Consider the following 22,844-nt stretch of genomic DNA (forward strand, 5'->3'; position numbering starts at 1 on the left):
TCAGCCCCACTCTGCCCCTCCCAGCTGCTGTTCCCCCAACTGCCCTGTAGTCTTCTGGCTCCATCCCCCCACTCTGCTCCTGTGACTATGTCCCCCCCCAGGGCGCCCTCCTAGTTCAGAGGCTGGGCCAGGCATGGGGGGGGATTTGGCTTCCCAGCGATTCACTCCGTTTTGATCCGACTCCCCCCCTCCCGTTCGCCCTTTTCTGTCCGCCCCCCCCTTGCCCGTCCTCAGAGTCGCTCTGTCCCCCCCCCCCGACACGGGCTGTGACCCGCTTTGGGGGCCCCCACGTCAGACCAAGGGCAGCTGCTCCCTGGCCCCAGAGCCCGCACGTCGCCCCCCCCCATTACTAAGGGCAGAAGCCCCCTGGGGGCGGGGCCGCTGCGTGTCTCTGCCGCCGCAGCAGAAGCAACAGCAGGCGAGGGGGGCGGGGCGGACACAAAATCCCCCCCCCCGCTCCGCTCCGCTCTCCCGGCCGGGGCTCAGCGCAGGGAAAGGCCCCGTCGGGCCGAACGCGCAGCAGCACGAGCCCCGCCCCCAGCAGCCCCTCTGGCTCCGCCCCCTCCCCAGCACGTGGGGACCCGCCTCCTTGTTGTGACACGCGGTGCCCGGCCCCGCCCCCAGCAGCTGCTGCAGCTGCCGGGCTTGGGGCGTCCAACCCCGCGGGGCGGGGGCGCGGCCAGGCAGCTCCCGGTCTGAGCTAAGCCCCGGCGCTGATCCGGGAGCGGAGTCACGGATGCGCTGCGCACGCGCGGTCTGACCCCGCCCACCCCATTCCTCAGCGCCCCGGCCGGGTTTTCAATGCGTCTTCCCCCGCCCATCGCTCCCGGCCCCTGCCCAGGCCCCGCTGCGATTGGTCCCTGGGCGGAGCCCGCAGCAGCGTCCGACTCCGCGCGCGGGTAGGGAGGCGGCCGCCACTGCGCATGCGCCGCGTACTGCCCGGGGCGAGTTCTGGGGGAGCCGTTGGGGCCGTTACTCGCCGCGCTGCTGCGGGCGGGGCCGGGACGAGCGCGGGGCGGGGGACTTGGACCGAAATCTCTGGTGGGGGCGGCGGCTCCTTGTCACACGGGGGGGCTGCGCGGTGAGGCTCGTGCTGGTGCGTTGGGGACAAGGGCTCCACCTTCCGCGGGCGGGGCGCGCGGGGACAATGCCCCCCCCCGTGTAGCGATGTGAAGGGGCGGGGGCCCGCACGGGGAGCAAATGCGGATGGGGTGTCAATAGACGAGTCAGTGAGTCCCCCCCCTTCTGTCAGGAGAGGCAGGGCTCACAGCGAGGGGGTGGTTTGGTGAGGGGGAGGGGCAATAACTGCAGCATCCCTGTACCTGCCAGGGGGTGGGTTGGGGGGGCAGGGGAGAGGTTTAAGGCCAGAGACTTTGCATCTTTTGAGAGGTGCTGCTGCCAATCAGGCGACAAAGCCTTAACGTTTGGAGTCCCAGCGCCTGCTGCCAGGCATTGTGGTCTCACGCTAGTGACCTGTTCCCCCCTCGCTCCCTGCACCTGTGAAGACTCAGATTGTAGCAAGGGCACAGAAATGCTCATTTTCATGCCATTGTGAAAAGTTAACTCGAGTTACTGAAAACAATGTTTCAATTCAGCAGCGCTGCTGCCCACACTTATGTTGCATAAATTGCAAGGTTTCGTCCCCTTGGAGGCTAGTCTGATTTACCCCAAGAAGAGAGTCACACTTTCAGGCTGGGTCCAACTCAAGTTTATTGGTTGCAACCACGGTAGGCTAAGGAACTCAATGTTCAAATCAGAGCCGACCCCCAACATCTCATATGCAGGGGTTTTTATAGGGTTCACATCCTTCCTGGTTTAGGTGCCTTAACATGATAGGTTACTTCATTTTTGATGTTTAGCATTCCTATAGGTCAGGTTAATTTTCCCAATGAGGTTAAATACAATGCCTACTTGCTGACTTTGCAGTTACAGCTGTCTTACAGTCATTCACTTTTGCTGAACAATGGGCGAGCCATACTTCCCTTTTTCCTTTCCTGCTTGAGCCGGTCACAAGTTTAAAGGATGTGGAATCTATCCATATCTCTACTTAACAGAAGACTGGTTTCACTTCCCCTCGTCTCCTTATTATAAGTTATTACCTGTGACAGGCCCTAACCTTTGTCATGTCTTACTCCTATACAAATAGCAAATATATCTAAGCATTAGCAATGTATATATATTGTACGTGCCCCTCATAGGGGAATCAATGGCTCTGGGGGATTTGACTTCCCTTTTACACATCAATTCCCCCCTCAAGAGGCTTTCTCTTTCTTATACCTCATCAGTTTCTTCTTTGGCTAATCTTTGGTAATGTACAAGCATTTCACGGTTGACAGTAGTCAATACAGTGCGACATATAGAGGCAATTATACAAGGTATAAAACAGGGCATTAAGCATAATCTAATCACAACAAAACAAAACTAAACAGGAATGTGTACCAACATAGCACAACAAGAGTTTTCCTCTTTTTCTTTGAAACAGTCGTGGTTCAGCATCATGCAGGGGAGAGGTTACTAGCACATCACCCTGTAATATTTCGATTCTTCTGGTGTCCAACAGGTGGGAAAGCAGGACCAGAAGAGAGAGGCTTATCAGCAGTCGGGGTAGGATCATTTTTCAATGGGAAGCATTGGCCAACAGTCAGTTCTTGGCACTTCACAGCGCTGATGGACATAAGAGTCTTTATTCTCTGAGCCAAAAGCCAGCTAGCTCTTTTGGAACCAAGGTTATTTCCTAGGAATAAAGCAAACCATAAAAACAATCCCACGCGGTTGCTTGATACCGGCCTTATCAAAGTGAGGCCTTTTTGGCATGTGGTTGCCAGGGGAACCAGGGTCGCAGTTACTGCTGTAGCATACGCTTCTCAGGCTGACTTAATGATTTGAGTTTGTTAGTCCTTAGCAAGATACCATGGACTGCCTCAGTTTACTCCTATAGTTCTTTTCTCTTGACTTTGGGGTTCTTCTTAATCTACTAGGTTAAATACAACAATTTAAGGGATTTTAATTTACTCTGGAAATGCTGGTACAGCACTATCATTATTATAAATGTTAAAATCTAAACTCTCTACATAATTTGGCAAACACTATTCAAATCCATCCCCAAGATATTTCGTCGCCTTACTGGCACTGCCCATGATTATAGGTTTGACCTCTACTGCCTGGTTGAGTGCTGCAGAGATAGGTGTTTGGCATGGTCCACGGTGTTTCCCTATCTGTGTGTACCTCAGACGGCTAGCCCCAATATATCTTTGGGCATTGGCCACCAACTTCTTGATCTTTGCCTGCAGGGCCAGTAAACCCTCCTCTTGGTACTTACTTCCGCCGTGCCACTCAGCATCTCATGTGTGGTTACCTCCACTACCAAAGTGCGATATATCCACATTCTATTGACGGTTAGGCCGCTTGATGAGGGACTGTTATGCACACAGACGGATATACAGAGGGGCAGGATGGAGTGATCTGTCTGGGTAGTCAAACACCAGTAGGTACCGTTCATTTGGACCAGCTCGATGTTCATTTGTTTTTCTATGACAACCACATCAAGCCTAGGCAGATTCGTCATGATGTTAAATGGGCAGGTACATAAAATTTCCTTATCAAAGTGGGTACAACAATCCCTGGGTATAGGGAGGCTCCCACACCTTCAGAATAAGCAATGCCTTCTATTCTATCTATATGCCCTTGCTTTGGTACAGGCAGGGAGGTTACCATTCTGATCTGATCTGAGTGAGGAATCCTCAGAGGGACCAAAAACAAATGGTTGTACTATGCCCTGTCCAGGTGGGCCTTTGGGTCCTCATGGATTCTCTCTTTCCCTACTCCAATGGGTAGGCACAGGGGAGATTGGGGACTCACCACCATAAGAACTAAGTGGTAGTGGCTAAAGCTTACCTTATTCTTCAATACTGGCCTTCTAATTTCTTTATTTTACTTCCAATCCAATTAGCTTCTGGTCCAAACATCAGGTTAGGTCTACAGAGCTGGACAGATCCTTCAAACTATTTAGGATCAATTGATTAGCTTGGCTGGTGTGTAGGCCTTTACGGGCACTGGATATTACTGCATTTACAAGTCTGGATTCTCATACAATTTCTGGGCTATGACATAAGTGTTGCTGATAGGGTTACCAGGCTCAAACCAATCTGCGATGGTATCTGCTAAGCCTTGTCATTGCCTAATCAGGCATTTGCCAATTTGATTAACCAGTCTAGCACACAGCTGGTCTGTACCAGTGTGGAACATCATCAAGGTAAGGATCAGTGACAGTTGTCCTGGTTCTGGAACAGGGGCCTGTTCAGGGCATGGTGCACAACTGGGAGGCTCCATTTTGTCCTTAAAGTCCTGGTTGATGATATCCAAATGAGGGCAAGTTAGCAATGGCCATTAAAACAAAACTAGTCTGGTGGGAAGGAGCTAGTACTGTCTCCCATCCTTCTGTTCACGTAATGTACTCCTTGCTTCCTTCCAGTTCTTTTTGTTCACCTGTGGAGACATTGTTAACATTCTCCTAGCCTAAACAATTTTCTATTCACAACATTTGCAATACGTATTACAATTAAGACACACAAGACAAACTTGGACAGAACACAAACACATGTCATGACACAGAACCATGGCATTTTGTTGTTGTTTTTCTTCAACTGGCGCCAGCGCTTTCTGATGATCTGAAAGACAAGAAAACATTTCTCCCCCCCCATCGGGGTGGCCTATTATAACTTAAAATACTGCCTAAGATCTGCAAGGGGAACAGGTTACAGCTAGTTCCTTACCATTTTCATGTGCGAGTGAGCTGCAACTTTCTGAGAACAAGAGCGCTTCATCGGTACTCGTGACCTTCCACTCCCTTGAATTACCTTAGAGTTGCTAGCCCTCCCCAACAGTGGCATGGTTCAGTTTCCCTCTTGTATTGCAGACCGGGCTCTTTTTTTTTCCTCTTATGATCTGTCTTGATCCTGCTAAATTACTTTTCTTAATTACACAGATTTGTCTAGCATTAATTTGGTAAGGAGAGTGGGCTTTCTAATTAGCCCCCACACTTCCTAATTCTTTTCAGTATATGATTTTCATAACATCCAGGCTGCAGCAGTTGAGTTATGCTGCTGGCTCTGGGGTGAATCACTTGCTCATGTTCTGTAAGGAGATTTATGTTGCAGAATGTGTCTCCTTGTTAGGGCAGATTTAGTTTTTAGTGATTACATCTTCACATTCAATTTCTACTGGTTGACATCTGGGTGGCTTTTAAGTTACCTTCCCCCACGCCCTCAAGCCAATTATAACAGCGTGTGAGGGAAAGGTTTTAACTGTTTGTTATGTTTTTTTCTCTGGATGGCCCCCACTCATATGTTGTGAAACATCTTTGGGTTGCCTGCGTTTCTAGCCGTAGAGGCTGTCGTTATCTATTTGCTAAGAAGGGCTTGAGAATTTCCTGAAGTTGCTTGGATTCGATCCTTGCTCAAAGCCCGCATTCCCTTTTCAATCTCATAGCTTAGGAAGGTGCATATTTGGGCCTTCTCTTGTGAAACTTTATATCCCTTCTTCCCTAGGGCATTCAACAGGGGTTCCGTTGCCCTTTTTCCCTTTTGCATATCAGGACTGGTAATCAACAAATCATCAATATACTGGAGGAGAGCTACCTCAGGGTGCTGCCCCCTCCAGTCTTCTAAGTCTTTTTGCAATGTCGTCCCAAAAATATGGGGGGATGACACAAAACCCTGGGGCAACACAGTCCACAACAGCTGGGTTTTGTGATGGGTGTCTGGGTCTTCCCATTCAAAAGCAAATAATTTCCAACTATCTTTGTGTAAAGGTATAGAAAAGAAAGCATCTTTCAAGTCTAATACCGTAAACACTGTTGTGTCTGCTGGAATTTGTGTTAAGATAGTGTGTGGGTTGGGGACCATAGGATGGTCTACAAGAACTTTCTCATTTATTGCCCGTAAGTCTTGCACGAGTCTATAAGAGACGCTATCCGGTTTTGGCATCCCTAAAATAGGGGTGTTGAAGGGAGAGGAACTTTCTACTACCTAGCCATATCTTTTGAATTGTTCGATTAATGGCTTTAAGCCTATCCAGGTGGCTTTTTTTTCTCTCTCAGGGGATATTGCTTTACACCCACAGAGCCTTCTCCTTCAATGAGAGGAATTCTTACTGGAGTCACAAACTTTGCTCGGGCAGGGGTCTCATCTGCCCATACACATGGATTGACTCCTTCTAAGACCTCAGTCCCTTTTGTCTCTAACAGCATCTCAGCTGCACAGAGAGCCATCTGGTAATTTGAGCCCTGTTTCACCGGCAGCTGCACTACATTCTGATCACTACGGAAGAAAATTTTAGCTTGCAGCTTAATTAGCATATCTCGCCCTAGCAGGGCAACTGGGCATGCAGATGAAACAACAAAGGCATGCTCTAGCATAATTTTTTTCTAATCTTCATGAGGAGGGGTCTACATACGGGTAGCCTGCTTCTCTTTCCCTCAATTCCTTCTATCGTCACACGCTTTCCACTTTCTTTAGCTGAAGGGGGTTTTATGGGGATCATAGAGAACGTGGCTCCAATATCCACCAGAGCCTCATAGTCCCTGTCACCCACCCTTATTTTTACCATGGGATCCTTTCGAGCTTTAGCTCGTAGGGTGGTGGCCTTAGATCCCGGTCCCCTTCAACTAGATTCTTCTCCGGAGGATTCTGCCCGCATCTGGCGGTTCTCCGGTTGTCTTTTCTTCCCCTTTGCCTTCAATTTTGGGCAGTCTCTCTTCCAATGTCCTTTTTCCCCATCAGTGCACACATTCATCAACTGCTACCCGTCCCTTTCCTTTCTGAGGGGGCCCCTTATGGTCCGGCCTCTGGTTGCTGGAGAGTGCTGCAGCCAGCACTGCCATCTGCTTCTGCGCTCTCTTATCTTCCCTCCTCTATTACTTCTCTAAGGGGGTACTGATGGTATGATGATCCCGGATCTGATGGGCCTTTTCGCAAGAAGTATTTTTTGCCCGAACTGAGTAGTCCACCCTGTTGGCTCAGCCCCCCCCTCACTTCAGCCTCTGCAGGGGGGGCTGAAGTGAATCCAGGACCAGCAGGAGTCTGATAAGGGGGGGGGTAACTTTTCAGATGTAAGTTCACTTATGATTTCAGAGTTACTGTTTCCTCCTGAAGTGGCAGGAGAGGAACAATTCTTATTCTCTCTAATAGGGCTAGACCCTCCTGAAGAAGAAGGGGGTTTCCTCTTCTTTCCATAGGACTCAAATTCCTCATCACTAGAGGGAGCCAGTATTTCAGGGCTTTTACCTCCCAAGGTCTTTGCCTTTGCAGCCATGACCTTACACACACCCATACTACATTTTAATATCCATTTTGGTCGATCCTGGACATGGAATAACCAACAATCAATATATGGGAAGTGATCCCACTGTCCATCCCGCGTCACAACTCTATGTGTTAGGGATACCAGGTTTACATCAAAGGAGCCCGTATCTGGCCATCCGACACCAAAAGTAGGCCACTCAAGTTGACAAAATTTAATTAACTCATCTTTTGCCATTTTTACTCTATAGTCACTTTTAAAATTACTAAAATTCTGTAACATGCATCCCCAATGGGGTTGCGGAGTTTTCTATCCGGGAACTTCCCGAACCCATATCTATCTATTTATATATATTGCGCGCACACACACATACACAGTCAACAAGCTTTTATCGCGGCTCCGTGTGTCGATGGAATGACACCACACCAGCTTTTAGCGTCCGAACTCAGAGAGGGTCCAGCGCTTGGCTGCCTCACTAGAGACACCGGTGTGCCCTTGTGGAGCCGTGACACTTAAGACGGGCCTATTAGACAGCAACAAATATAGACAAACAGGGGGCTTGGAGACTCGCTGGGTCACGAGGTTCGGCTGACCCCCCTTGCAATCAAGAAATCCTGGTCATCGGGTTTCCCCTTGCAGGATTCTTGGGGCGGCTGGAGTCAGCTTAAGTCTCAGACCTGGTCAGCGACAGTCATGCTTACACACAAACCTGTGGTTTCACAATTTAGGTTTCCAACAAATCATTTAAAACAAAGAACAAGAGTACTCCTACTAAAAACAAAAGCAATCCACTGGAGTTTTCCTAACTCCTCATAACTTCCCCACGCAACCCACGGGTTCATGGTGTTCCTTCTGGGGCTTACAGAGGCTTTTACCATTCGGGTGCGACCCGCCTACCCTATACGTGTTTTCCTACCGGATACACCGTGTTTATTCGAAGTTCCTACTGTCCTCGAAGGACAGTTCTCGAATTACCAACACTACCCAAAACACAGGGAATTATCGGTATACTCACTCTGTCTCCGCCCCGGCGCCTTCCTCTTTTCTTCGGACCTGACAGCCTCGTGTGACTCATTCAATAGAGACTCCTTTAACTTTCCGGATGTCCCGACTCACGCTTTCGGTGCCGTGACGGACTCAAACAGTCCGGTGCGCACTTCACGGTCACCTACAGCGAATCTTGTCGTCCGACTCCAGAGTAGTCCAAGGGATGTCCCATCTGGGGTGCCAATTTGTTGCATAAATTGCAAGGTTTCGTCCCCTTGGAGGCTAGTCTGATTTACCCCAAGAAGAGAGTCACACTTTCAGGCTGGGTCCAACTCAAGTTTATTGGTTGCAACCACGGTAGGCTAAGGAACTCAATGTTCAAATCAGAGCCGACCCCCAACATCTCATATGCAGGGGTTTTTATAGGGTTCACATCCTTCCTGGTTTAGGTGCCTTAACATGATAGGTTACTTCATTTTTGACGTTTAGCATTCCTATAGGTCAGGTTAATTTTCCCAATGAGGTTAAATACAATGCCTACTTGCTGACTTTGCAGTTACAGCTGTCTTACAGTCATTCACTTTTGCTGAACAATGGGCGAGCCATACTTCCCTTTTTCCTTTCCTGCTTGAGCCGGTCACAAGTTTAAAGGATGTGGAATCTATCCATATCTCTACTTAACAGAAGACTGGTTTCACTTCCCCTCGTCTCCTTATTATAAGTTATTACCTGTGACAGGCCCTAACCTTTGTCATGTCTTACTCCTATACAAATAGCAAATATATCTAAGCATTAGCAATGTATATATATTGTACGTGCCCCTCATAGGGGAATCAATGGCTCCGGGGGATTTGACTTCCCTTTTACACATCACTTACATACATCAGTGAATTTTGCCTGGCCTGGCTGTCCCTGCACGGCCACAGATAATGCCCCGAGGGTTCCTCCTGACCTGGGTGGAGTGAGGAGGGAAGGACACACCAGCAAAGGTGTCCCACAGGTACATGGGCCCAACATCCTACAGGCTGGAATATTCCCAGGGGTTGCTCCCAGGCCAGGCCTGGGAGGCGTATGTGCTGCTGCTGCAACCCAGAGCTGCCCAGGCAGAACTGGCAGCCTGACCCCACTGCTTCATGCAGCTGCTCTTTGGCCATGGCTGGGGCTGTGCTTGGGCTGCCCGGAATGGGGTTTCTGCTTTACCCTTCACTTAGTTGGGGGATGGGTTTGTTTGTTTTCTTTCCGTAGTGCGTGATTGGTTCCTAGGTGGGCCTGCTGCTCCAAACAGCTGGGACAGCCCCATGCTGCACCTGTGCTGATTTGACTTTTGGGCCTTATGGTTACTGCAGGCCTCATTCTCACTCCTGCTCCACCCCCACATAGCTGTGGGACCAGGCTCAGTACTGGGGCAACCTTGTTGTGACATGGCAGCTGTTGGGTGTGTGGCTGTGCCTGGCTCCCAGCAGCGGGGCAGGACAGTGGAGGAGGGCGGGGATGGATTTTGAGGAGGGAAGGCAGCACCACCCATCTGGCACTTGTAGGCATCAATGTGTGGGGGTCTGTCTGAAGGACACACAGGCTGTGGGGGAGGGGACAGGCTGTGGCAAGGCTGCGGGGGGTTGCAGTTCAGCTTGTGGAAATTGGGAAGACTGGCACAGCTGGGCTGGGAGAGGAGGAGTGGTTGTGACCCACCGTCCTGTGCTGCTTGTGGGTCAGGTTTTGGGTATCTGGAAGCAGGGTCTGCGGGCTCTGCTCCAACTGTGCAATGGCCTTGCCTCAGGCTGGCTCAGTGCTGCCTTTTTCCTCTATTGTTGCTCATGGCGAGAAACTGCTGGATCCCTAAGGGCTGTTAAGTCTAGAGCAGGCTTGGGCAAAACGCAGCCCATGAGCCGAATTAAACCCACCAAGCCATCAGATTTGGTTCACGGATACTGGGGGAGCCATGGGCTGGTTCAATACCTGATATGCCCCAACTGCAAGCCATTCAGAAAGCCTGGAGGGGAGGAGAGGGAGGTGTCAGGTGGTGCTTTCACCCCCAGGACAATCTTATTGCCTGACTTCTGGCCAGAAAGGAAGCACTGTGCCCTATCCCCTTCGGCTCTTAATTATTCACACACACACACACACACACACACACAGGCTATGTCTACACTGGCACCCTTTTCCGGAAATGCTTATAACGGAAAACTTTTCCGTTATAAACATTTTCAGAAAAAGTGCGTCTACATTGGCAGGATGCTTTTCCGGAAAAGCACTTTTTGCGGAAAAGCGTCCGTGGCCAATCTAGACGCGCTTTTCCGCAAAAAAGCCCCGATCGTCATTTTCGCAATCAGGGCTTCTTTGTGGAAAAGAAATCTCTCCTGTCTACACGGGCCCTTTTCTGGAACAGTTTTCTGGAAAAGGACTTTTGCCCAAACAGGAGTAGCAAAGTTTTTCCGGAAAAACACTGACGATTTTACATTAGGTCGTCAGTGCTTTTCCGGAAATTCAAGGGGCCAGTGTAGACAGCTAGCAAGTTATTCTGGAAAAGTAGCTGATTTTCCAGAATAAGTGGCCAGTGTAGACACAGCCACATGGTCCTGCAGCCTGTGTGAGGGTCGGGCAGGCTCCCTGCCTGTCTGAGAAAGATGCTTGGCTGCTGGCCAGGAGTCACTCACGTAAGTTTCCTGGCAAGAGCTTGCCTCTGGCACCACAACCTCTCCCCCTCAATCTCTGACCCCGTCCCCATATTCAAACTCTGTCCTCCTACATCTATACATGCAAGAGTTTTCAGTGGTCAGACACTCACAGCCCCTTATTAGTTCACTAAGATACTTGTTTAAATTAAAGTTACTTTAAGTTTCCAAGGAGGAATTGGCTAATCCAGTGCTCCAGGTCACACCTGCCTCCTTCACCAAAACTCCCTCCCAGACCACTCTCACCGTCCTGCATTGCAATCCCTTACCCCAGCCACCCTTCTGCTCCCAATATCCATCCCAGAACATGCATTTCCTCTATATAATGACATGAAAGAGTGCAACTCCAGTGCTTCCCAGAATCTTAGAGTGCTTCCCCCCGTCCCCCACACATCAAAATATATTGCTCACCTCTGGTCTAATGGATACGGCTCAGGGAGAACCAATAACTGAAAGCTGAAGCTAGACAATTTCAGACTAGAAAGGAGGCACAAATGTTTGCTAGGGAAGAGGGATTAGCTGCTGAAACCAGTGAGCGAAGAACTGGTGGATTCTCTACCTCTTGATGTCTTCAGATCAACACTGGGCAATTTTCTAGAAAACACACTATAGGGGAAACAGAACTTTGTGCCTGGGTAATTGGGCTAAGTGTAATGGCTTGTTCCACAGAGGGGGTCAGACTGCATGACTAAGGATATCTTCTGACCCCATAAATCCATGTATTTTAAGATCTCATCCTGCAAGCACTCAGTACATGTGTTTAATAAGCACCTGAATACTTGTATTAACTTGACTTACTCTCTCTTGTGGAAAAGATTTATAAAGTCTGTCAGATGAGAGAACCATGGTTTGTTGCAAATCAATGAATGAAGACTAAGCGTTTTAAATACAGCACCCTGATTTTAATGGGTCTCCATGTTGAGGCAGGTGAATGTTTGGCTTATCGGAAACACTGGGTGCTGAGAACTGAATCCCCATTGTTGCAGGCATAGTAATGTTGTAACTCAAGCTAGGTACGGAGAGAAAAGTATATGGATTAGGGATCTAACTGGTGTGCGCTGTTTATGAAATAGATAGACTTAAACTTTTGCCCACAATTGCTGAGTATGTCTGTCACCAGGGACAGAGTCTGGGCAGAGTGGGGGTATAGAATGGAATAAAGTCCCTTATGAAATGTCTCCAATTGCTCTTGTCCCCCTGCCATGCTGTAGAACACCCATGTCTGTCTCCAGCTCAGCCCCCGGCCTGCAGAGCCTGGAACAGGAAATGACCGTGGTGGATCCGGTGAGCTTCCAGGAGGTGGCTGTGTATTTCTCTGAGGAGGAATGGGCCCTGCTGGACCCAGGCCAGAGAGCTCTCTACTGGGATGTGATGCAGGAGAATTATGAGGCCGTGAGCTGTTTGGGTAAGGATTCCTGTCCCCTCGGGTATGAGAAGCTGGGTGGGCTTTAGAGCAGCTGGGTTGGGTTTGGTTCAGGGTCTCTCATTGCCCCCACCACTATTGTCAGGAGTATCTCCCCCGTAGTCCTGGCACCTGTGCGAGAGACTGTCCCCTCCACAGCCCCTCCCAGGGGAAGCAGGATCAAGGACATAACAATGGTGCTGCTCTTCTCACAGCCAAGGTCTCCATGTGCTTCTCCACCATCTTGCCTATATAGTGCCTTGGCTGGAGGAGTCAGTGGAAGGACCCAGGCAGGAACAGCACGTACCAGAGTTGTAGGGCTGGGTGCAGCTGTTGTTAGTGCCTGCAGGGTCCCCTTGTGCTGTTGTGCTGGGTCCCTGGAAGAAAGGTGCGCACTGCCCTGGCTGGCCTTGGAAGTTGAAGCTGTTGTGGGCAGCTGGCAGGGCTCCACCAGGCACAGGCAGTTGGGATCAGAAGTATGGAGCCATAGGCAGACATAAGCAACCAGCCAAGGGTTCATTTTGCTATTCACATCACTTCCTCTGCTTCCTTCTGGCCCAAGTAGAACATCTGAGCCAAAGAGCAGGGCAAGCACAGCCCCAGCCAGGAGCTTTGTGGACAGAGCCCTGGGGGAGCTAGAACTCTGCTGGGTCCTTTCTCTCCAAGTCTTAGTGACCTGCCATGTGGCAGCTGCAGTCTGAATCCTGCCTAGGGGCCTCGGTGTCAGATGTGCCAACCTTCTCTAGAGCTCTTGGGTACATATACACTTGCTTCCTCCTTTGAGGGAGGAATGTAAATGTAATCAGACAAAATTGCAAATGAAGCGGGGATTTAAATATCCCACACTTCATCTGCATAATCGCAGACTGCCCGTCCCCGGGCAGGACAGGCCCTGAGGGAGTTGTACCCTAGAGTGTGCAACTGAGTGCTCAGCTCACCTGGGGTATCAGCTAGGCAATTCCCGAGGCAGGGGTAAGCACTTTTCCTGCAAGTAAGTGTGTGCTGGGATCTTGTACCAGCCAGATCCCAGTCCCTGCAAGGTGGGGAAGGATTGTCTCAGGATAGGCGACTGCGATCATGGCTCTGGAATCAGTAATGGCACAGACCTTAATGAACAAGATCAACTCTTGTTTAATTGCATCCTGAGCAGGGTTTCCAGTCTTCAAACCTCATGTGATCTCCTGGGTGGACCAAAGGGGAAAACTGCGGATCCCTGCTCTCCAGGGCAGTGAGGAAGGGGACAACAGCAGTGACACCCATCCAGGTGAATGATCAGCTAAACTGACTCAAATTAATTTGTGTGTCCTCCTAGCAGGTGTCACTTGTGCATTTTAGTCAGTTTTCCCTGATCCTTCAGTCTGTCTTGAACTCCAGTGTGAGGGTTCTGGGTGGAGGGAAGAATTATGGGAAGAAGGGTGAATTCTGCTCATGATGGTTCAATCTATCCAGCTATTATTTGGGAATATTCCCAATTTCCTGTTTCTGTTTTAGAATTTCCTTTCAGCTCAGCACAGGGAATGACTCCTGTCTGGATTCTCTCTTTGTCCCAGTAGGTGATGGGATGCTGAGTGAGAACCAGGAGAAGAATCTTCAGCAGGAAGGACTTGAGCAAATGTCTGCTTGTGGAATGTTATTGGGTAGATCTGAAGGGCATGATTCTCATAGTCTTGAGCAAGCAGAGACCTGTCAGAGTCAGTGCAGCCCTCACAGGTTGCAGGGAAACCATCCAGGAGTGGGACAGGGTAAATCCAATAACAGAAGCAGAGTTTTAAAAACAAACACAAAAACTGTTCAACAGAAAATCCCTCATCAACAGTTACCCTGTGCTAGCAGTGACACTGCATCTCTTACTACACTTGAAAGAGCCCACACAAGGGAGAAACTCTTCAGCTGCTCTGACTGTGGGAAATGCTTCAGTCGGCATTCAAATCTTGTTAGACATGAGAAAATCCACACAGGGGAGAAACCCTTCTACTGCTCTGACTGTGGGATATGCTTCAGTCAAAGCTCACTTCTTCTTCTCCATAAAAGAGTCCATGCTGCAGAGAGACCTTTCATCTACTCTGGTTGTGGGAAATGCTTCAGTTGGAGGTCACACCTTGTTATCCATAAGAGAACTCACACAGGAGAGAAACCCTTCAGCTGCTTTGATTGTGGGAAAAGCTTCAGTCAGAGTTCACTTCTTTGTATCCATAGGAGAACCCACACAGGGGAGAAACCCTTTATCTGCTCTGACTGTGGGAAAAGCTTTAGTTGCAGCTCACACCTTAATAGACATTCTAGAAGCCATACGGGGGAGAAGCCCTTCACCTGCTCTGACTGTGGGAAAAGTTTCAGTCGGAGTTCAAATCTTCTTACCCATAGGAGAACCCATACAGGGGAGAAACCCTTTATCTGCTCTGACTGTGGGAAAAGCTTCAGTTGCAGGTCACATTTTAATAGACATTCGAGAAGCCACAAAGGGGAGAAATCCTTCAGCTGCTCTGACTGGGAAAAGCTTCAGTCGATGCTCACTTCTTATCCATAGAAGGACCTGCACAAGGGAGAAACCCTTCAGTTGCTCTGACTGTCGGAAGTGTTTCAGTTGGAGGAACATTTTTTTAGACATAGAAGAACCCACATGGGGGGAAACCCAAAATCAGAGGGTTTTTTTTCCCTGCGGGTCAGTGGTCCCCAACCAAAAAACGATTCTCTGCTGCTGCCTTAAATAAAGCAAACGTTTAAATCTTTTGTGTTGGACATAATGTTTACTTTATTTAAAATGAAGTTTGACAAAGTAACACAAACAAGTCAAAATGCTTAATCTGTTTTATAATGTAAACTAAACTGATCTCCCCAGCTGCAGCACTAGCAAAAAGGCTCAGCTGTAATTATATAAAAGAGAACTAGATACATTCATGGAAGTTAAGTCCATTCATGTCTATTAGCCAGGATGGGTAAGGAATGGTGTCCCTAGCCAGTCTGTCAGAGGGTGGAGATGGATGGCAGGAGAGAGATTGCTTGATCATTACCTGTTCGGTTCACTTCCTCTAGGAAATCTGGCATTGGACCCTGTCAGCAGACAGGGTACTGGGCTGGATGGACCTTTGGTCTGACCTAGTATGGCCATTTTTATGTTGTAATTAATGGTAAGTGTCCATTAGCAACAGGTGATCCATAGGGTGTGCCGTGGAGAGCCGCTCCCCCTCTCCCAGGAGAGTGGCACGGCCCATGGCAGGAGGGTTAAATCTTTGCACACCCCTGTTCTAGTTTTTCTAAACAACTGTCTCAGCAATCCCTAAGCAGGGCTGTGGTCCGTAGCTCAGTGGAGGTCACTTTATTCTGATCAGTCAGGGTGTGAAACTCCAGACTGAGGGTGAGTTTCAGAATCAGGGCTGCTGTGTGACTAGACGAAGCCCTTTGCCTTTCTCAGCCTTTGTTCTTCCCTCTGTCAGTTTGGTGTAACAATTTCCTGCCTGCACCAAGGCGGGGGCAGCTGGGGTGCTGTGCAGAGCCATGTGAGGATGATATTAGCAGCAGGTGTCTTTTCACCTGGAGTCAGTACAGATGCTGGTGTGTGTGTGTGTGTGTGTGTGTGGTAGAGCCCTGTCCTGCCCCCTCTTCCATTGTGCTGCTTCAGGCAGCAGCAGGAGCTCTGGGTGCAGCAGCTGCACCAGCAGCTGCTCCGGGACTAGGCATAAGTTTAGTGAGGAAGGGGAATTGGGTTAGAATTAAGGGGAGATGCCTGGCTCTGGAGAAGGGGAAAGTGAGGGAATTGGGTGGAAGGTGCATATTGTGTCCCAGATGTGCGTGGCAATACTAGCAGCAGCAGCAATGGTGGCATGGCTCTGGTCTGGGACCGGAGCATAAGGTTGAGGGGGGAGGGTGTGCACAATGTGCTGGCTGCTCAGAGCACATGCCTCATCTGGAGGGAGATACGTGTCTGTAGCTGTGGCTCCAGGATCTGAGAATTAGGTTAGGGCGGGGTGGGAGTGTGTGTGCCTGGCTCTAGTCTGGGGGAAGGGAGGAGGATTGTGTTGGGGGGCATTCTAGGCAGCATGTCTCAAGGCCGGTGACTCAGCGCACATGTTCCAATAGCTGGAGGGAGACACATGGCTGTAGTGGCAGCTCTGTGACCCAAGAATTAGATTGGGGAGGGGGATTGGGTTGAGGAGTGTGTGCCTAGCTTTGGGGGGGGGGCTGACTGGGGAAGGGGAGGGGGCTTGGGTTAGAGCAGGGGAGGTGCCTGGGGAAGGGAGGGGAAGAGCAGCCAGCGTGCTTCCTGAGGCCCGGGATCCCCAGGTACTGGCCCCAGCTGTCTCTGTCCCCTCCCCCTCACATAAGTACCCTGCCCCCACCCGCACAGTTGAGGCTACATTAGTGAGGATTGGTTTTTTTTGGAGGGGTTGTTCTTTGGCATCTCAGTTGTGTGGCCCTGACTGACTCGTCTGTGGGTCAGTGACTCCTGACTCAAAAGAGGTTTCCCACCCCTCAAATAAAGACAATGTTGAAAGGTTTTGTGTTTGGCATAATATTTGATTTAAAAATGAAGCCTGGCCACCAAGCCCCCATCTAGCCACAGCATCATAACATTCCTGCAACCTCCCTCCACCCCAAACCTGAGCCCTTCATACACTGGAACCTCCTGTCATGAGCATCTCACATCCCCAGTGTTCTGCCACAACACTCCTGCATCATCCACTCACTGCAAATCTGTGTCCTGAGCCCCTCATGCACCCCAGCCCAAACTCCTGCACCCTCATAGCCATAGCCCTAACCCTCCACCTGACCCCCACACTCTCCAGCCTGGAGGCCCTCCCTGAGCCAGTATCCTCTTCTCTGCTTCCTCCTGCATCCAAATTCCCTCTCAGAGCTTGCACCCCTCACACCTTCCCAGGGCTTTTTTTGTGATGGTATAGCCCAGGATGGTGTACCAGCACCTATTTCAACAACTCCTCCCAGCTACATGGTTCTTCACGCTCTATCCGCTGCTGTTTTGGCTCTTCATCTCTAACAGGTTGGCCACCCTGCTATAGGCCTTCCAATAGGGCTATAGTAAAACCATATTGTTACAGACCTTTCCAGGCCAAAGGCAGCAGGACCACCAAGCAAGAGAAAGCACAGTAAATGCAACTGTGAAGTGACTCACACCCTCAATCTTCTGATCCAAATTCAGACACCTTATCCTTTAGGCCATGCAGTCTTGCCTTGCTTGCCAATGGACTACTTCCTGGCTACGTCTACACTGGCATGATTTTCCGAAAATGCTTTTAACGGAAAACTTTTCCATTAAAAGCATTTTCAGAAAAGCACGTCTAGATTGGCAGGATGCTTTTCCGCAAAAGCACTTTTTGTGGAAAATTGTCTGTGGCCAATCTAGACGCGCTTTTCCGCAAAAAAGCCCCGATCGCCATTTTCGCGATCGGGGCTTTTTTTGCGGAAAACACTACTGTGCTGTCTACACTGGCCCTTTTGCGCAAAAGTCTTTCGGAAAAAGACTTTTGCCCAAACAGGAGCAGCATAGAATTTCCAGAAAATCACTGATGATCTTACATGAGATCGTCAGTGCTTTTCTGGAAATTCAAGCGGCCAGTGTAGACAGCTGGCAAGTTTTTCCGCAAGACCAGGGGATTTTGCGGAAAAACTTGCCAGTCTAGACACAGCTGCTATGTGTAAGCAGGGAAAAGTCTAGCTAGTCCATCAAGTTTTATTATTTTTTCTTGTTTGGGGGGTTTAGAAATCGTGTCTGAGCTGGTGAATTATTATTTTTTGTAACTCAGGATTGCAGCCCAGGGATTTTTCTTCAGTCTATGTTACTTCACGGCTATCTACCACCTAGGCAATGTCTATACTTCACTTCTGTTCCGCAAAAGCTTATGGAAATGAAGTGCTGATTAGCATATTGCCGTACTTAATCTGCCTAATTAATTAGGGTCCATTTTTGTGCAAGAGGCTTTTGCGCAAAAAGGAGCTGTGTAAACTGGGGCTTTTTCTGCCTCCTGCTTTCCCTGACTCCAGCCTAGCCCTGGGCTACTTCCCTGCTAGCCCCATGGGACAAGGGGAAAAGCAGAGGGTCATTTAAGAGTTTGGTTGGGGACAGCGACTTGTGCATGCTATGATGTGGGAGGAAAGAGTGTCACATGGCTTTCTGCTAAAGCTGGTATTTAAAAAACAAAACAAAAAATAAACAAGCAGCTGGGATGGGGCAGCTGGAGGGAGCCAGGAGAGCAGAGGCAGCCTGAGAGCTGAGAGTCACAAGTGCCCTTCACAAGTGCCCACCACAGTGCCACCAGTAGGTCCCATGGCATAAGGAGCAGCACTCAGGTCTTTAAAGTCTGTAAGCTGAGTTCAAGTCTCAAGGGGACCTACCTGGGCTGGTTACTGCAAAACCCTCCTACTCCATGTGCTTTGGATTCCTTGCCCTCAGGCTGAGTCTCAGGACCAGGCCTCAAAGAATGTGGGTTCCCTGATTCTGAGAAAGGTGAAGAAACCTGTTTTACCCCCTGCACTGGCTCTAGGCTGAGGGAAATCGACTCAACACACCTTGGTTGTGGAGCTATTGCCTTGGATGTAGGAACTGTCTGGGGCAGCACAAGTGAGAGGCTCAACCAAGGTTCACTCACTGTTTTTTGTGGACCTGCCCCTCCTGCACTGCTAGAGATTCTGGAAGAAAGAAGACACATGAGAAGAACCCAACTTTCTTCCTTTTGCTGTGACATGGGTGGATCTCACTCAGGTTTGACTCGGGTCCTTCTGCATGTGAAGTACCTGTGACAACCCCTGTGCTGCTGGGTGCCTCAGCCCCCGACCTGGGATGCCACCCACTTCAGGGAGCACATGCCCCGACACTTGTAGAAGGGCCAACCTGGACAAACCAGCCTTTATTGTGCACCTTTTGCTAGCTCAGTGAGCAGCGTGGTAGACTGTCGTGTGTGCTTAGCAAGTGATCCGTAGGTTGCTGGTTCAATTCTTGCTCAAAGGAGAGATTTTATTTCCCTCCAGCCTTAGCAAAAGGTGAGCAAGGTAGTCGCCTTGGGTTCATATCTTTAGAGCTCTGCACTGCAATTGACAAAAAGATTGGCAGCTAGTTCCCACAATCACATTTCTTGGGCTGCACAGGCCTTGAGACCCCGCCAGGTTTAGAAGGCTGGAGGGAAATGGGGAACGGCTGCACTTTGGAATTCAAAGGTGTTATCTGGGACCCTACATTAGAACAGTTTCAGAGACACTCTTCCTTTTTTGGGAGAGGCTTTGTCAACATTTGGCCCATCTACATGGGCCCAAATGTGGGAAAAGCCTCTTTTGGATGGGATAGCTGAGTGGTTTGAGCATTGACCTGTTAAATCCAGGGTTGCGAGGAGGCCATTTAGGGATCTGGGGCAAATCTTTCAGGGATGGTACTTGGTTCTGCTGTGAAGGCAGGGGACGGGTCTTGATGACCTTTCAAGGTCCCTTCCAGTTCTAGGAGATAGGTATGAGGAATACAGGGTGTCCAAAAGAACACACCCACTTTTTTGGAAACTGATACAAAAAAGGGGACCTGTTCCCTGGATGCAGCAGAGTTTTTCAGGGATACAAGAGGTATCCCAGAAAAAGTCTGTATTGTAGACCTAGCCAAAAAGGGCATCATGGCTTAGCTGGCCAAAGCACTTGCCTTGTAAGCAGGAGATCCTGGATTCAACTCCCAATGGTGCCTTGTTGCAGCCTTTGCTCACATTTTCCTATGTCCTTCTGGGACACAGAAGAGGCCTCCCTTGGCCACTGATGGAACTGCTGGTTCAGGAAAAGGCTGATTGGGAGGAGCATTGGGAAGAAGGAAACCACAAGCCTAGAGCAGGTGCAGAGGCTGCTGTGACGGGCACTGGAAAGGCAGGGCTCTGGATGCAGTTGCTGGGACAGGAGAACCAGCGCCACACACCCTTTTGATTCCCTGGGGTGCAACCTCTGCAGCTCCTGCAACTATGGAGAGTGACTCTCCTCCCCCTCCCTTGGGATGGGCAATGGCAACATGTGAAGCAGCTGGGAGAAAAGTCCCAGAGAGCAGCCCCATTGCTAAGCTGACCAAGGCACCTGCCAAGTATGGGGAAGGTGAGGGAGGCAGCCCCCAGTGGTGCCTGGCCAATGTCTCTGCTCTTCCCACCATCCCTCAGTACATATCTGGAGTTGGCTTCCTTCAGTCGAGCTTGGTGTTCTCCCTACAGTGGGAAACCAAAGGGAGAAAAGAGCAGAAGTGCTGGAATCTGGTGAGGGTGCCCTTTGAGTTTGATTTCGTGAGTCTTAGTTGGACTTGCTAAATCAAACTCCGTCAGATTATGCCCATTCCTCCCCAGCTGGACGTGGGTTTTATTCTTCTGCACAGCCCCAGCCCATGGAGACCAAGGACCTGCCAATGGGCATTCAGATCCCACCCTTGTTGAACGGATGGAAACAGAAACCAGACACACAGCGGGTCTGAGCTGGTTCCAGCTGAGGGCCGGGTTTGCCTGGTTTATGTGCATTGGCACAGGAAGGCATTAAGGCAGGGCTACTCAACACATGGCCTGTGAGCCACATGCAGCCTGTGGCCCGGTTTTATGCATCCCGCCATGCCTTGAGCTGCTTCCTCGGCTGCCTGCCTGCCTCATTACTGTGGGTTCTAGCAGTAGCACCTCCCCAAGCTACTGGCCAGCAGGCAGGAGGGCAGGAAGAGGTGGCAGCAGAGCATGCCTGCTACATCAGCCACAGCAAGAGCACCTCTCCATGCGCTGCACAGTGCTGCACTGAGCCAGATCGCAATGGCACGTGCACAGGTGTTGCCGGGTGGCAAGAGGCAGCGTGGGAACCAGGCAGTAAGGCGGGGTGAGAGAGGTCCGGGTAGGGTTACTGTACATCCAGTTTTTCCTGCATGTCCTTGTTTTCACATGTTAAATCGCCATCTGGATAGATTTTTTTAAAAGGCAAAACATATCTGGGATTTTTGCCTTGCAAAGGGAATTGGGGAGGGGGCGATGGCAGGTGCCTTCAATGGAAGGTTTGGAGCTGCAGGCTGGAACCATTCACAGCCACTCTGCATATGGGCCCCAGCACCTGGAGGGAAAAGCACCTGGCTCCGGTGAGATCCAGGGTGTTACCCTCTGCCCTGCTAGATTTATGCCTCTGCTGGAGGGAAAGGGCATTTTGTTAGAGCAGGGTAACTGGAGGGAGGGGGGTGCCTGGCTCCAGGGAAGGGTTAGAGCCAGGAACCAGGTGTTCAAACTTCTGACGTCTTTCCTTCCTGTGGGTGGGCAGTGTGTCTGTTGGTTAGATTTGGAGGCTCCAGTCTTTGCTCTGTGAGGTCTGTGGGAGCTGGTGTTTGGTGGGGCAGGCGGGGAAAGGAAGGGATTCTGGGAAGCAGGATTCCTGGGTTTCTTTTCTAGCTATGCCACTTCTCCCCCCAAAGCCTTTTCCTTCACATTGATTGTACTTATATTTCCATAAATATTGTATTGGCAGTGTCAAAGTCAGACAGGACTCACAGATTTGGCAGACTGCTCTGTTTATTTCAGCAAAGCTTTGCTAAAATGCATGGAGAAAATGTGAGTGCCCTACAAGGTTCAAACCCCTTGATTTTATACAGTCAAAAGGAAGCCAAAATTAACAGGATTAAAAGGGGGGGCAAAACTTCACATAATTAGTGTGAGGCTACTCAAGTACTCTTCATTTCAATATTAAGCACACAGCAATCTCCTGGCTATATCTCCCTGATTATCTGGAATTGTTTCCTAACACTTAATGTTTCTTTTCCTGTTAAACTCAGGCCCAAATTGGCTAGCACCTTGACCTGCATACCTACAATCAACATTAACATACTTTTCTTCTTCCTCTTAAAAAGACAAACAGAATTCCTTCAACTTATTCCATTATTACAGCACAATTCATCTTTTTCTTACAGTATAATTCTTTCTACTTTCACAGCAGTTTTTGTTTGAATTATTAAAATTGTGAAGCCAAAACAAAAAAGTAGTCAAGATAATGGTCTTCTGCTGAGATGTATTTTAGTAGTTAAATTCCTGGACTGCCATTGCTCATTAAAAGTGCTGTCATGGGTGGGATTTGGGAAAATATTGCATTTTATTAACATCAGCAGAACTGACTTAAATGGGGCCTGCAAGTTGTGAAGTCTTGCCTTAATCTTTGTATTCATGTCCATTACTATGAAAGAAGCTATTTGCAAAGTTGAGTAGCTCTGCATTAAGGGTTCTTATTAATGTAAAGGATCTCAAGCAATGTAAAGCCAGAGTGTGATGGAACTGGAAAGGAAAATGTTTCCCCTAGAAGGAAATTTTTCCAAGGGGATACTGGAAGTTGAACTAAGGGCCATTTGGTTTGCAACCAACCACTCTACCTCTGAGCTACACCACACAAACATATGTAGCTGGAGCCAGTGTTGGGAAGTGGGCAGGGAACAAGTGGCTTTTGTAGCATGCACATCTCAGGGGATGTGTATATTTGGGGAAGGGTCCTGATTCTTGCGCAAGAGGGCCAGT

The 22,844-nt window shown here is 49.5% G+C and overlaps 2 protein-coding genes across 2 annotated transcripts in view; one reads left to right on the forward strand and one right to left on the reverse strand.

Annotated features, from left to right (window-relative positions):
* Window positions 1–22,844, reverse strand: part of LOC142824071 (uncharacterized) — a 144,051-nt gene that overhangs the window by 45,767 nt on the left and 75,440 nt on the right.
* LOC142824072 (uncharacterized) lies at window positions 10,791–14,992 on the forward strand. Its single transcript, XM_075915818.2, has 3 exons — window positions 10,791–12,363; window positions 13,511–13,624; window positions 13,911–14,992. Exons 1-3 carry the CDS (start codon window positions 12,132–12,134, stop codon window positions 14,885–14,887), a joined length of 1,323 nt encoding a protein of 440 aa, XP_075771933.1. The 5' UTR covers window positions 10,791–12,131; the 3' UTR covers window positions 14,888–14,992.

Source organism: Pelodiscus sinensis, chromosome 28 (genome assembly GCF_052426305.1).
Source record: "Pelodiscus sinensis isolate ZL-2025 chromosome 28, ASM5242630v1, whole genome shotgun sequence".
In the NCBI taxonomy this organism is placed as follows: domain Eukaryota; kingdom Metazoa; phylum Chordata; order Testudines; family Trionychidae; genus Pelodiscus; species Pelodiscus sinensis.

Bases quoted from the DNA above. Each gene is read 5' to 3' on its own strand.
- LOC142824072 (XM_075915818.2), top strand. From the start codon at position 12,132: ATGTCTCCAATTGCTCTTGTCCCCCTGCCATGCTGTAGAACACCCATG. The intron at 12,364-13,510 runs GTAAGGATTCCT...CATCCTGAGCAG, and splicing joins TGAGGCCGTGAGCTGTTTGG to GGTTTCCAGTCTTCAAACCT. The intron at 13,625-13,910 runs GTGAATGATCAG...TCTTTGTCCCAG, and splicing joins CAGCAGTGACACCCATCCAG to TAGGTGATGGGATGCTGAGT.